The following is a 15,178-nucleotide window of genomic DNA, read 5'->3' on the forward strand; positions in this document are numbered from 1 at the left end:
GGAACATGTAGCGTTAACGTTAGTACTTTGTCTTGTTCACGCACCATCCCAGTAAAAACATTAGTAGTTTAGTAACAGTTGAGCACCACTATGGCAAGAAACGCAAACTGAAGTAACAAAATCAATCTGCAGGGAGATTTCCCAGTTTTCACTAATGAGTATATTTTTAAATTGATGCAATTCAGTATATACACATAGTGGAGGTGCAAAGGATGTAATCAGGGAAGAATCTGGCCTCAGGTACAATCTTCAATTGGGCTGGATGTCTGACCAATGTCAAAGAACACACAAGTTACAATTCTTTTTCTTACACCCTTCAGCATTCTAACAGGTTACCTGTGGATCACCTCGTCATTATGGCTGATCTTTGATAGAGTAACACATTGTGAGAACCATCCTTACAAGTAGACACCTACTGCTCTGTCACAGCACCAGTCTGACTGGTGAGGCCAGTTGGCAAGGAATGCAGAGTTTTAATAAATAATCTTCATTATACTTTGTACTTCCATGGGGCCCTTCCATTGGGCATCTCAAAGCAGTTTACAAACATGAATTAAATAAGCCCCATAACATTCCCATGAAGTAGGTAGACACTATTATCCTCATTTTGTAGATGGGTAAAACCAAGGCATAGAAAGGGTAGGTGACTTAAGGAAGGTCAAGCGATGAGCAGGTGCCTGAGCCAGGAACAGAATTCATGAAAAGTCCAGACTCCTACTTTCCTTATTTTACTGAGAGACCATATACTGTACATACGTACAAACAAGTAACAAAAGTAAGTCAGTAAAAGCTGGGTAACACCTTCAAAATGTTTAGCTACATTTTATTAAATAATTTCTAGTTTCTTCAAGTGAAGCTGTTTGCTGTTTGGCGTGCATGTACATGAGAAATGGACTGAGGGGTATTTAGAGACCAGAAAGGGAAAGAGGATGGCTTTCATATGAAGGGAAGTTGGAGACAATTAGAAGGAACATGGGAAAAATGGCAGTATTGGAGAATAACTATTACTTAAAATTGGAGGTCACACAGGTTAGTGAAAATTTACTTTGATACATTTCCAACTCAGCCAAACGTAGAAGAGTCTAAATATGGTAGTTAGAAACCGCCTAGACCCCAAACCTTAACCTTGAACATCTCCCCATTTTTGTGACGTTTGGATCTGGATCAGAACTTTTAAGCCTAACCCCTAGCTCTGTAGTAGGCTAAACCAAACCCCTGAACTTTGGGCATGCAACTCAGGTCCACGTCTATTGACAACAGAACTTAAGCTTTCCATGGAGGCATACAGAACACAGCTGTTTATTTTGTCCACCTGCTCATCTTTACAATCACTGTAATTCACATGCTTCAAGCCTCCCTATTTTTCTTTTTTTGCTGCAACTCTTCCTTCTACATCAGTTTCACTCTTCCTTCCTCTTTAGATTGTCAATCCACCCAACACAGTTGCTTATGTTCTTTGTGCAGCTTTGCTCATTCCAAGTGCGGCTCTTGCTACAATGAAGAGGAGCAAAGCATTTTGAAATACATCAGCAACCAGTCCATTTGAGTCAATAAACAAAGTCAGGAGTTCTGCGATGTAGATGATGAAGTGGGGTGGGCAGAGGAAGATGTGTTGGATAACTCTAATAGCAGATTTGATTAGGGTGGGCTAGGGAAAGAAGGGGATTGAAAGGTGGGGCCAATTCTTTTGTGGGTTTCCTCTGTGTGAGTCTTTAAGGAAAAAAGTATAGGAAAGACTGGGGGAAGAAGACCATGAAGGAGATGCACATAAATTTTCAGGATCTAATCACATCAGCCATGCCATCAAGGGCTCGTTCACCAGCACATCTACCAACATGATATATGCCATCATGTGCCAGCAATGCCCCTCTGCCATGTACATTGGCCAAACCGGACAGTCTACGTAAAAGAATAAATGGACACAAATCAGACGCCTAGAATTATAACATTCAAAAACCAGTTGGAAAACACTTCAATCTCCCTGGCCACTCGATTACAGACCTAAAACTCGCAATATTACAACAAAAATTCTTCAAAAACAGACGCCAACAAGAGACTGCTGAATTGGAATTAATTTGCAAATTGGACACCATCAAACTAGGCTTGAATAAAGACTGGGAGTGGATGGGCCATTACACAAAGTAAAACTATTTCCCCATGCATATTCCACCCCCACAGTTCCTTACATCTCCTTGTCAATTGCTGGAAATGGGCCATTTTCATTACCACTACAAACAGTTCTTTTTCTCTCCTGCTGGTAATAGCTCACCTTAACCGATCACTTTCCTTTTAGTGTGTATGGTAACACCCATTGTTTCATGTTCTCTGTGTATATATATATATCTTCCTACTGTATTTTCCACTACATGCATCCGATGAAGTGGGCTGTAGCCCATGAAAGCTTATGCTCAAATAAATTTGTTAGTCTCTAAGGTGCCACAAGTACTCTTGTTCTTTTTATAAATTTTCATGTGGGTGCAGGGTAAAGCTATGCGAGAAACGGAAAGTAGAGGGACTGGGTCGGCTAGGCCATGCTATGGGGAGGATAAGAAGGGGATCCGATGTCAGAATGGGCATTATATAGTATATCTGGACATCAGCAAGGCTTTTGACACAATCTCACATGACATTCTGATAAATAAGCTAGAGAAATGAGGGCTCAACAGAACTACCATTAAGTGGATATATAACTAGTTAAACAACCATAAACAAAGAGTAACTAGTAATGGAATGACGTCAGATTGGAGGGAGGTCTGTTCTGGGTTTAAAATCTTTATTAATGACCTGGATGTAAGAATAGAAAGCATACTGATCAAATTTGCAGATGACATTAAGCTAGGGGGAGGTTGCCAATACTTTGGAGGATAGAGCTGAAATTCAGAGGGATCTTGATAAACTGCAGAACTGGGCTATAGACAACAAAATGAAATTCAGCAAAGACAAATGTAAAGTGCTGCACTTAGGGAAGAAAAACCAAATGCACAAATATAGAATAGGGGATAACTGGCTTGGCAGCAGCACTGCTGAGAAGGATCTGAGAGTTGTAGATCACCACCTCAGGATGAATCAGCAATGAGATGCTGTTGCAAAAAAAGCAAATCCAATTTTTGGTTGCATTAACAGAAGCACAGCATGCAAGTCACGGGAGGTGACAGTACCCCTCTGCTCGGTGTTGGTTAGGCCTCACCTGAGAGCTGTGTCCAATTTTGGTCACCAATGTACAGAAAGGATGTAGAGGAACTGGAGAGGATCCAGAAGCAAGTGACGAAGAGGATCCAAGGGATGGAATGCAAGCCATATGAGCAAAGGCTGAAGGAACTGGATATGCTTAATTTGGAAAAGAGAAGATTATGGGGGGATATGATAACAGTCTTCAGATACTTGAAAGGGTGCCATATAAAAGACAAAGAAAAGTTGGTCTCTCTTGCCACAGAGGGTGGTACAAGAGACAATGGGTTCAAACTACAGAACAGATTTAGATTAAATCTCAGGAAAAAAAGTCCTAACTGTATGAACAGCAGGACAATGGAATAGACTGCCTCAGGAGGTTGTGGAAGCTTCTTCACTGGAGGTTTTCAAAAGGTGGCTGGCTAGCCATCCCTCTTGGATGGTTTAGACACAACAAATCCTGCATCTTGGCAGGGGAGTTAGACTAGATGACTGTTGCGGTCACTTCTAATTCTATGGTTCTGTGATTCTAGGGACTGGATGATCCTGAAAAATGCTCTTGGTGGAAGATGCACATTGAGTTGCAGCTATATGGAAGGTGGGTAAAAGCAATATTATTGGTCCTTCGGTGAGGAACTAGGTAAGGGAGTATCACGTGTGCCAGAGACAATGTTATTAGTAATGATCTAATTGTGGGAGAGCGGTTGGAGTATTTAAGGAAGCATTAAGGATGCCACAATATACACTTTCTGACCCTGTTTACATTTGAGCTATTTTGAATATGGAGGTTGTTTCTTTTTTATTTGAAGTTTTAAGTTTGGACTGAAGAGAGAAAAATGGAAAAAAGAAAGAATTTCAGCATAAGGAATCTTGGAAGAATGTGGGAGGTGCTAGGCTAAAGCAATGGAAGAAAAGAACCCAGAAGGAAAATGAAAATTGTTCAAAGGTATTTAAAATACAGTCAACACAAAGCTATGTATAGCATTCATCAAGAAATACATTAGGTTAAAAACAAGAAATGTAGACAAACAAAGGTTTTCAAAGAAGAAACAAGGGTAAGCCAGAGGCACAAGAGAGGTAAAAAACACTAGATATAGGTGAGTTGTGGCACAAAAATCACCAAACACCTGACATTCTTGTCAGGTCTGGACAAGGAGCCTGAATTATCCTCTTACCCCATACCTCTAAAGGCCTCACTTAAATGAGAAAATTATACCAATTTAACTCAATCAGTTTAGAAAAGGATTTAATTAAAATAGTGAAACAGCCTTGTGGGAACACTCTTATTTCACTTTAAAAATACCTTATATCAATTTAGCTTAAGTTGATTCCATACCATCTTAAGCTAGATTGATATAAGGTACTCTTGAACTGATTTAAGAGCATCTACACAAGAGGGAGTGACACCAATTTAACTACATCAGTGTCTAAACTAATGGTATCAGTTTCTAAACTGATTAATCAAATTGGTACAATTTTCTTGTGCAGACAAGGCTTTCGTCAGGTTTGAGCCCAGGGCTGGCGTTAGGGAAAATGGTGCTCTGGGCAAAGCTCTATTTTAGCACCCTTTCTTTGAGTTTGAGAACAGCAGTGGGGAGCACAGAGCATGAGGACCAGCTTCTGGTCCTGGAGCCCAGCTGGGCTGCATAGGGAGGAGTTTCTGAGCCCCAGGGGCTCCTTGGGCCACACAACTCCCTAACCACCTAGCAGGAGGACAGCAAGTACATGGGGGGACACAGCAGCTGGCCCCCTGGCTCTGCAGGGCCTCGCCTTGCTGGCTGCACCTCCCTGCCAGGCTGGAAGCTTCAGTGGCATCATCTGTCCCCCCTCTCCCCAGTTGACCAGGGGCTCTAGCCCTGGGCTTATGTGCATTCACCCCTACTCCGGCAGGCCTGCCAGCTTGCAGCACTTAGATGGTGACCCCCTGACCATGGCACCCACCCAGAAGGCCAGCCCTGATTGAGCCAGATTAGCAGGGGAAGTGTGAGCAAGCTTGCACTACTGCTGCCTATACTGTACTTGCTCTGGAGACAAGGACAGGTCTTTGGTCTCCATAGCTGTCACTGTGACGCTATATTCACATGGCTGTCAGGTACAGAATTGGCTATAAGATTACGGAATGCAGTTTGGAGAGTATGAACACTGACAAAGAAAGAAAAGTGGAGAAGAAAAGGAAGACAGAAGGTAGAAATCAAATATTTCAAGTACGTGAGTAACACAAGGTTAAAACAAGACAGTAGGGCTTTTGGTGATAATTGCAAAGGAAGGTAGATGTTGCTAAAAAAATTAAATCCAGAACTTGAAATGTTTACTTGATACCTACTAGCTCAAGGACTAAGCTTACTAGCCTGGGTGAGGATACCTGTGCTGCCATGCCCTCCCTAGGACACTCCCCAAAGCCATTCACCCAGTATTTAAGGGAATGTCTATGGCAAAAAAAACCCAGGGGCAGAGAATCTCAGAGCCCAGGTCTGCAAATACGAACTCATGGGACAATGTCCTAGGATGCTGAAAAGAGCCAAGTACACATTCTGGCATGGGCTGGAGCTTGAGCTCTGAAGCCCAGGGAGAGGAAGGGGGGTGATGTCAGATCCCAACTTCCAGCCTGAGTAGGAATGTCTACCTGGCCATTTTCAGTGCCATTGCGTAAGCCTTGCAAGCCCAAGTCTGTGGATCAGGACTCAGACTCGCTGGTGTAGGGTGTGGGTTGTTTTTTTGTTGTTGTTTTTTTTTGCAGTGTAGACATCTTAAAAGGAGCAGAACAGTTGTTCAGTGTTTACTGTATACTACATATAATTATAACAATATTGTCAACTATCTAATATATTTTTAAAATTGTAACTTACTACATCTCTCTTGCTTTTGTTAGTCCTTCTATCCCTTCTTTTTTTTATTTTTAATTCTAATATTTTTTTTTTACTTTTGTTTTTCTATAACAGATCATGGTGTATCTTTTCCTGTGCTGATTTCAATGCCTGTTTCCTCTTCTCTTTTCCTCTCTCTCCCTCTCTTTCATTTCTTACATTGTGTTCTCTATCTCCTCCCCCATATTTTTGGTCTGCATTTATTCCTCACTTTTGCTTACCAAAATCTCTCACTCAATACCATACTGATCTTTTCTAATGTATCTCATTAATTGTTCCCTCTCCTTCCTGTCCACTTCCCCACATCTGCCTAATCAACGTCCCCCTCACAAACATGCTATCCTAAGTAGGGGTTGGATATACGGCAGATACCTAATAATCAATGAACTTAACATATTTGCAAATCACAAATGTGAAAGATGGGGCCTCACTGTTCAAGGATTGTGCCCAGATAAGATGCCAACTCTACTTCTCCTGAGCTGCTGGGAAAGGAAATGGTGTTTGGATTCCTATCAAGGTGATGTTCCTGGACCCAACTCAAGGGCTCAACTTATCAGCCTCCAGCTAGTAGGAATCTACTACATTTAAAGCCTCCACAGCAAATGCTTCTATCTGTCAGAAGAGAGAAGGAATATTCTCTCTCTCTTTTTCTGCCCCTTTTTCCTCCTCCCATACCTCTTTTGCTGCCCCTTTCTCCTCCTTCCATATCTCCCCCTACTAAATAGCTGCCAGAAAGCTTGTATTCTGCAGAGGTTGATGCTGCTTATCCAGGAAAGTTTTCTATTTGCAACAGGCAAATGGATTTTCTAGGATTTTCATGATTAAATCAAGGCTTTCAAATAAGATTGTACTGTTAATGCCAAAACACAAATTTCTCAATTAGTAAATACAAATATTGAAGGAGATTAGAATTTCACCAACAAAAGTGAGCAAGAAGTTCATTAAAAAAATTTAAAACATTAGAAATGGACAAGTACCATCTTTCTGAAGAAAAGAGAGGAGAGTCGTAAGGAAAGAACTCAGACGGTATTCACAAAAAAGTTCTTATCTAACAAATCTGATTATTTTTAGCAAATAAAGAACTGAAGGAATAAGTGGTAGATATATAGGCCCAAATCCTCAAAGATATTTAAGTGTCGTACCATCATCAAAATCAATGGGAGTTGGGTGCCTAAATATTTTTGAGGATCTGGGCTATTATAACTTACTTGGATTTTAAAAAATGTCAGCACAGTTTCACTCAACTGTTTCTTAGTAAAGTTAACAAGTAAGGCCTCTTGTTAGGAGGAGCTACTTGAGTAAATAATGATTTGGAAAACAAAGACATACTGTGAATGATGAGATGGAAGAATGTGGAGAAGTTTGAGTATGTACCACAAAAATAAGTAATAAGATGGTTATTGTTCACTTTATTTGAAAAATGTGGAAGAATGAACATGTAGGAAAGTGATAAATTTTCACATAAATAAGAGTAAATGGGTATCAGAGTGGACAGATAACACAAAACAGAAGTGTGACAGAAGTCCAAATAACTTGGCCAGATTAGTATATGGGCAGACAAAAATCAATGTAGAGGATGTAAACCAGTGATGCTGGGCATAGTATATACAAAAATAGAAAATATGCTAGATGGTCATGCAAGAAAAAATAGAATTGATAATTAATAGTAGATGTGATGGTGATAAAAACTCAAGTAGTCAGATTTTGACACCTTACTCCTGTTGTTTTCTATCTTACTCTGCAATTAGTCATCTAGGAACTTGGTGCAATCACACATGTAAAGAGTTAATACTCAACATGCATAAGAGTGGCAGAATCTTGATCTAAAATCTAATTCATATACTGCTAAACAATGACATTAAATAGCCGATATAACTTGGAATAAATAGAGGTATCAAGTGTTCTTGAAATAGTGACAAAGTGGAAGACTAATTAAGGAGTCTGAGGATCTTAGTTATTCAGAGGAATTAGAGAAACTATGGATGAAATCCTGGCCCCACTGAAATCAGTGGGAGTTTTGCTATTAACTTCACTGCGGCCAGGATTTCACAGCTGGTTTTTACTGTTTAGGAATGTGGAGATGAAGATTGGCCCTCACTAGGGTAGAGACAATTCTGAAGAGAATAAAGGAAGACGGACACTACAAGAGTATTTGTGCTAGGGTCAAATGAAAGACTATCTTTGAGGGAGCATACAAATTTAGTGAGGGAAAGGCCTGGTTAAGAGAAAAACTCAATGGAAATTTGAAACATGGAGCGCCATATTCTATGGTGAAATATATGGTGGTATAAGTTGGTCAGAAAGTGGGTGCAAGTGGCAAAGCACTGTAATTTGTAACCAATTTGGCATTCAAAGTGTGTATAAAACAAGTGTATTTTACACTCAGAGGTAGAAAGAGGAAGTGCAGCAGGAAAAGCAACTAACAGGTGGATGTAATAGGATAATGTCAGTGTAAGAAATGATAAAGTAAAGCAGGATAAAAAAAGATAAATATTTATGTCAGATAAAGAATGCCAAATTGATTGCAATTTACACTACTCTGCCATTTTACATGTTTTCTAACTAACTTAAATGCTATGTGTAACCTATACTACTATATACGTCACCAATTAATTTGGCTTACGTACTTCCACGGATGTATACCTGCATCAGCCAAGTCTAAATTTGGCCCAGAGTGTTTAATGCAAGTATATGGAACAAACTAGGAAAGGCTGCAATGGAAAAATGAGCAGTAACCATTTTTAACGGCGTTTGCTTTTGTACCTCACAGCTTGAGCGTGCTTTGAAGCAATATTTTCAATAGCTTAGAGGAGTTTTCATAAAGTCTGAACAGCTTATTCCACATCAAGGCCATGTTTTCCCTACTTAGGGTGAATTCAGTACTGAAGAACAGCCCCACACTGGAGACATCCTGCCATGCTTCATTTACTGGGTGAATGGAGGTAAACCAAAGATCAGACTTAAATGGAAACGTACAACTGCTACCCAGCCATTCTTAGCTTCAGTGTTAAATGGAGGAGGGAGCAGAAGAGCTATGGTACAAGTCTGTTGTAACATTAACTAAAAAGAACATTTAAAGCTGTACTGAACACAGAAAGAAAACATAATCAGTGAATCTAGATCTAGAAAAATAAATATAAAGTTGGATTTACCAGACACTTGTGCTCACAATTATGGGTTAGTATGAGACAAATAATTACTCCTTAGCATATTTAGCAGACACTAAAAGAGCAAGGAGCCTGGACTGAAATATTTGTTCCCTATCCATTTGAATATGAATGTCACTACATTACTCCAGATTGGAGCACTGGCAGAAATATGAATTTTAATGCCATTTCAAAGTCACTTTAGTAATATTACAGTAATATACAACTCAAAACCTGTAAAGGTAAGTGGTACGCGAAAAGACTGCCATTTAAAATCAAAGATTGTTGCGCCAACCTGCCAGGTAATAACAATGTAATGCCAGAGAACTTCTTCAAAGTTCCCTTCAGAAACGGTTGTACTAACTCATTTTTTGTTTTTAAGTCAAGTTTCTTAAATCTTTATAACGTACTTCCCCCCCAGAGGTCACATCTAATTCCTACATTTTCAATGAACTCTGGAGATTTTAGCCACACAATTTCAATATGACTAATATTTCCTGCAATTCTATAAATGTCAGGTAATGTCAAATTTGTAGTTCAACAGGCCAATATTAGCCAACAGTTTTTACCTACATAGTTATATTCTTGCTGTAACAGATGCACCATTCTCTTAACTGTTTGAAATTAAGTTATATAACTCTGATTTGGAAAACCTATCCATTGCCAGTCTTTTGATATGTGTACCTGATGGACAACAATTTCTTACAACAACATTTTCAAGTGTGAATAAAAGTGATACCCCCAGAAAGGTCCTTTCTGGTTTCTAGGTTGCCAAAGGAATAAGATACGAGGCTCCCTAACTCACCTCCAGACGCCTTTGACTTTTCTTTCAACTTTTCTGCAGCCATTTCAGTGTAGGCAGGAAGTTCTGACATCTTCACTCCAGATCGAGCTTCTGCTATTAGTTGACGAGCTCTCTCTCTCAGCTGCCGACGTCGCTCTTCATCTTGCTGCTAAGATATATTGAACAGTTGCCAACTCAGTAATTGACAGAAATGCAATTTCATTCTCAATCTGATCATCATGATAGTAACTGGTTTACAGCATGGTGCTTGGCCCACATTATAAATAGGATGCTCTGTATCAGTTGGGTGTCACACCACAATTTTTAAAGACATGCGGGAATCAGATTTTTTAGCATATCCAATATTATCATATATTAAAAATGTCATCATTTGTAATTTAAACCATTTTTTAATAAAATTATACCCTGTAAAATATCCTGATGCAAACAATTGTCAGAAACTTTTGTTTCTTAGCAACAGCTACAAAAATTTTATTATAACTGTAAAAAGGATTTTACTACACTGAATTACTAGTGAGAGAAATATTCTACCATAATACTAGAATCAGGGGTCAGATACTGCTCTCAATTACACAAGCAACTCCACTAACTTCAAGAATGTTATATTGATGAAAATCTGAAGTAAGAGAAGAATTTGAGCCACACTGTTCAACTAATCCATCGTTTTTTAAAAAATAAAATGTAACCTAAATTTAACCTGTTGATGGAGACTCTGGGGCACACAAGAATTTCTCTAATTTTAAAAAGTCCCTTTGTTGGGTTCAGTACAGTAATTGTAAATATTACCCAATAACAAATATCCTGTGTTTTTGTAAGGGAATCATTCAAGTTAATAATGTTCTGTTAAAAAATTTAAATGCATCATTACAGGACTATAAAATTTCAATCACATAACTAATTACAACAAATAGTAAATGTGTCATGCATATATTTCTGAAATGGAGTAACACACAATGAATTACAAAATACACATTTAATCAACACTATTGAAAAACACAGAAAGGTGAGAAAAACAGAGTTTAAGCTTTGTTTGTCAAAACTTGCATTTTTCAAACTTAAGAAAAAAGTTTAAAAGACACTAGTGCACTATAAACACTAATAAATACAACAAAACCAAGCCTGTGGCTTTAAGTCAAATTTACCTCAAACTTAATTTATAGACATAACATAGTTGTTGAAATCAGGATTTTTGTGGATGGCCTTAATTTTGGTAGAATACAACCAATCAGTCTAATTTTGGAAAGCAGTATTGGCAACTTAATTTCTTACAATAAATGGCAAACACCATTCCCATGAGACAAGAAATTGAATATTCCACACCTGCAAATCTTTGTAAGAGCCTGCTACCAAGTGCTATTTAGTTTAAGTAATCATTAATAAGACAAGCACAAAATACTAATTAGATACATTTTAGCTATTTCCATGTAGATTGTTTGTTTGTAGCTATTTACTCATCTTTGTTCTTGGTACAATAGGAAAAATGCAAATGAATGAATCAGAATGCAGTCCTAATGGGACTTGCTGTTTATAACCATTAGCCCAGAGGTGTGCTGTAATTCAATCCTCAAGCAGCAAGATTTAGCCTCATTAACAGCTTGCATGGGCAGGTTACAACTCATAAAACCCTACAGTAAACAAAGTATATGGACACAGCCCAATATCTTGAGCCTGACTGACAGAATTCTGGTTCCCTATCAGATTGCCTTGATTTACTTTTCTGCTAATGTCCTAACACTATAAAGGCAATTTTGCTTGGGCCCTGCAAGCTCTTCAGCAGGATGGCACATTTGCTTTGTTTGCTTTCTCACACCTTAACTTCCCACAAGGCACAGAGTAACAGTTCACACAGGAAAGAAAATTAGAAACCTTCTATGTGTACTATGCACTACAATAAATCAGTTTAATTTAATGTACAGCCAGTCAACTAACACAGCAATCAATTTTATTTCAACCTACTGTATCTGGCAACATTAATTAAATTTGAATTTACATGACGTGAAAGTCCTCAAATATTTCCATATTGTCACTCCTAACACAGGCAAATTTGTGGTTTTAATTTAAATTAATTTAATTTACAAATGGAATTTGCCAAACTTATTTTAAAGTACTAGGCAGCTTAACAATGAATGTTCATATGGTACACGTCAGAAAAAAGATGTCCTAGAATATGGTAGGCTGATTTCAAAAGAGGAGACCTCATATCTCTGAATCATTGTCATAGTCACTAGCATCCTCTTTGAGCAAATACAGATGGTTGTGGCTTGTGTTTGTATTAATTAAAATTCAAACATCATTAGCAGAGAAGAGCAAAACAGCATATTTATAGCTTAAGGTTAATACATATATTATTTGAACTGTTGATTATTGAGCTTTGAGGGAGGAAATGATTGTGAAGAACCACTAAGTCTGAATTACACTGAAGGTATGATTCAAGTATATATAAAAGTTGCGAGTTAGAAAACAATTAACTTAAAATGTGCATTCTGAAACAATATATTTGTATTGTCCCTTCCAAAAAAACAAGAAAAAGACCTGGTTAAGCTCATAAGGCGCAAATATGGAATTTGCAACAGGGAAAGAAAGGAACATGAAAACCCTTATTACAACAACGTATGCTAGAAAACTGTCCAATTCTAAAGAGAAAACTAGGTAAATCTTTCATCTCTGTCATGTATCTGCCATGCTGGGGAGACATAAAAGTTTACTCTGTTCCTCCACCTCAATTACTTTCTAATGGTCTAAAAATCTGCCACATGGATGCACAGCAAGTAAAACTTCACCATTTAAGGACAAACTCTTCAAGAATAAGTAATGTAATTCCTTGTTTCCTTCCTATAAAAATGTATTGGTATGCAATTTTTATATTTCACACTTCACCGACATCTCGGCAAGCTTTCTTCCACTGCTTCAATGGTGCTACTTTTAATTTTATCCTCCTTAGTCCTAGTAATTAAAGTGATCAGCAGTGGCATCCCAACGGCTTTGACACAGCTACAACCCCCTAGCAGACTTCTGCTTTTAAGGGGAAGGAGAAGAAAAAGGACTAGAGTTTCATTTCACAGGAACAAGAAAATCAAGCTTCTCCAATCCTCAGCTTTATCCAATTGTCCTTTCAGCAGTCTTTGGATCTTAAGAAACAAATAAAAATGGCTGCCATTAGGGGGTCCTTTTTGTACTCTCCGCAAGTGTCAGTGACTGACGTTACTTTGGCCAAAAATGATGCCACGGATTTGTGAAGGTGAATTAGAATGTGAGACACTGTCAGTGTAGTTGCCGAGATCATTACCCTGCCGATGATGTCATTTAATGGTATCAGAAATTTAGAAAAGACGAGCCTTACAACACATGGAATGCTCATGTCTTCTGAAAGCAACGAACAATCAAATCCCCACAAATACAGTTCATTACATTTATTTAAAAAAAAAGTTTATTCTTGTTCATTTTCCAGGAACGTTTCTATGGATTTTTAATTGCCTTTTGATTGAGTTGTATGTGGATCAGGTACAATATTGAGTTTGCACCAAAAATCTGCTCTTCCATTATTTTTTCGCTACACAAACACTATGTACTACGTTTGTTGAATGTTAAAAAAAGAAAATTCTTTATCCTGCTCAATGATCTTTTAATGACAGAACTGAAAAAAATAAATCGGTTTTAAAGTCAGTGATTAATCTGTGTTAACATAAAATGAAAATATAACTCTACTTAACATGGATAGCAGTTCACGTAGCTATAACTCTCAAAATTGTCCCTTGCATGCCCCGATTACATAGTACAACTAAGAAAAAGAACTTGACTGCCAACCCCTTTCATCATTAGACAGGAAGAACGGCTCTGTTATTAGCCATTCAGAAAGAAAAAGAATTCTGTGCTTGTCCAGAGGCAAGGATTATCAAAATGTACCTATTCACTTGGTACAGAACACAGACGAAAACTAAAAAATAAAATTACAAGATATTTAAAGGTTTGGTCAGGCTGGGTTTTTACTGTGACCTCGATCGGCTCTTGTCTGAGTAAACAGGATTTGGGATGAAACATTAAAACTGTTTAGCAGATCTATTCAAGCCATTTCAAACTTTTTTTATGCTGGTTTATAATACAACCAGACATGCTTGTAAATGGCCACACCTGCTCATTTCTCTAGGGATAGCCTGATCTCTGCTTTTTCCAACAAAGAAAGGAGGGGAAAAAACCCAGCCTTTCTTGTTGCAAAACAGAGCAGAAAGTCAAAATCTTTCTCAAATTTGTCCATCTGGTCAGATTAAATCTTTGATCACACTAGGGATTGCATTTATGTTTTGTACTCAGTACTAAAGTTTCAGAATACCTCAAAATATATAGGTAGTGACCAAAATATGACCTGTCAAGCAGGATAAACTTGTTGTAAATAGAAGAGTATGAGGTTTGGATTTTAATATCTAGTTAGACAAATGTTTAAGGAGGAAACGATCAGTAATGAAAATAAATAGGCAAGTATATTTTAGATATCTTCTGTCTTCAGCTGGTACTTGGATTTATGTCTATGTTCTTCCCAAATGTGTAGTCTGAAAATATTTTTCACTGGTGTATACTGTATGTAGTATTAGAATATCTCATTAAAATTAAAAGCCACTGGCATACATCATGCGTCACCGCTTGCCTGACAACACCTATGGAATGAAAACAAGAGTAGACAACAGTATAAAACTAGAGGAAGCATAAACAATGCAATGCCAAATGTTTCCTTTAAAGTGTACTGGGACTATCTGACTGTAAAATGGAATCTGACCTTTCAAACCAAGGATGTGTTAAAGAAAAACATCATGATTACAACCCTACCCCCAACAATTATTGTCTCTTTTAGAAAAGCTTAAATTCACTTGGTACAGTTGTGGAAAGAATTCAGGACTTGGAAAGAGGATCAATTTGTAATTTAATTCTTCGTTTCATTGTGAAAGTGATAAGTTCTTAGTTTGCTTTAAAAAAAAATCCCGTAAGGAAAAAAAAAAAAAAAAGAATGGCTGACTAAGTAACTATCACCTTGTGCTACATCCAAGGCCTCTTGCTGGTTGTCTGGCTGCTCTTTTGTAGGCAAAAAGGAGCTGAACGCTCTCTGGCTCCTTAGATCTGGCCCAACAAATACACTGCCAGTCATGCACATGGATCCAGCTTAAAACCCAGTGTGAGCCTAAAAGAAGCTAGTCAAACTGGCACCT

The 15,178-nt window shown here is 38.0% G+C and overlaps 1 protein-coding gene across 8 annotated transcripts in view; it reads right to left on the reverse strand.

Annotated features, from left to right (window-relative positions):
- Window positions 1-15,178, reverse strand: part of EHBP1 (EH domain binding protein 1) — a 321,196-nt gene that overhangs the window by 58,093 nt on the left and 247,925 nt on the right. For all 8 annotated transcript variants that reach the window (XM_030557932.1, XM_030557930.1, XM_030557937.1 and 5 more), the window contains one exon: window positions 9,984-10,131. In XM_030557932.1, the coding sequence (XP_030413792.1) occupies window positions 9,984-10,131 (148 nt within the window). The remainder of the gene's footprint in view (window positions 1-9,983; window positions 10,132-15,178) is intronic.

Source organism: Gopherus evgoodei, chromosome 3, assembly GCF_007399415.2.
Source record: "Gopherus evgoodei ecotype Sinaloan lineage chromosome 3, rGopEvg1_v1.p, whole genome shotgun sequence".
Classification (NCBI taxonomy): Eukaryota; Metazoa; Chordata; order Testudines; family Testudinidae; genus Gopherus; species Gopherus evgoodei.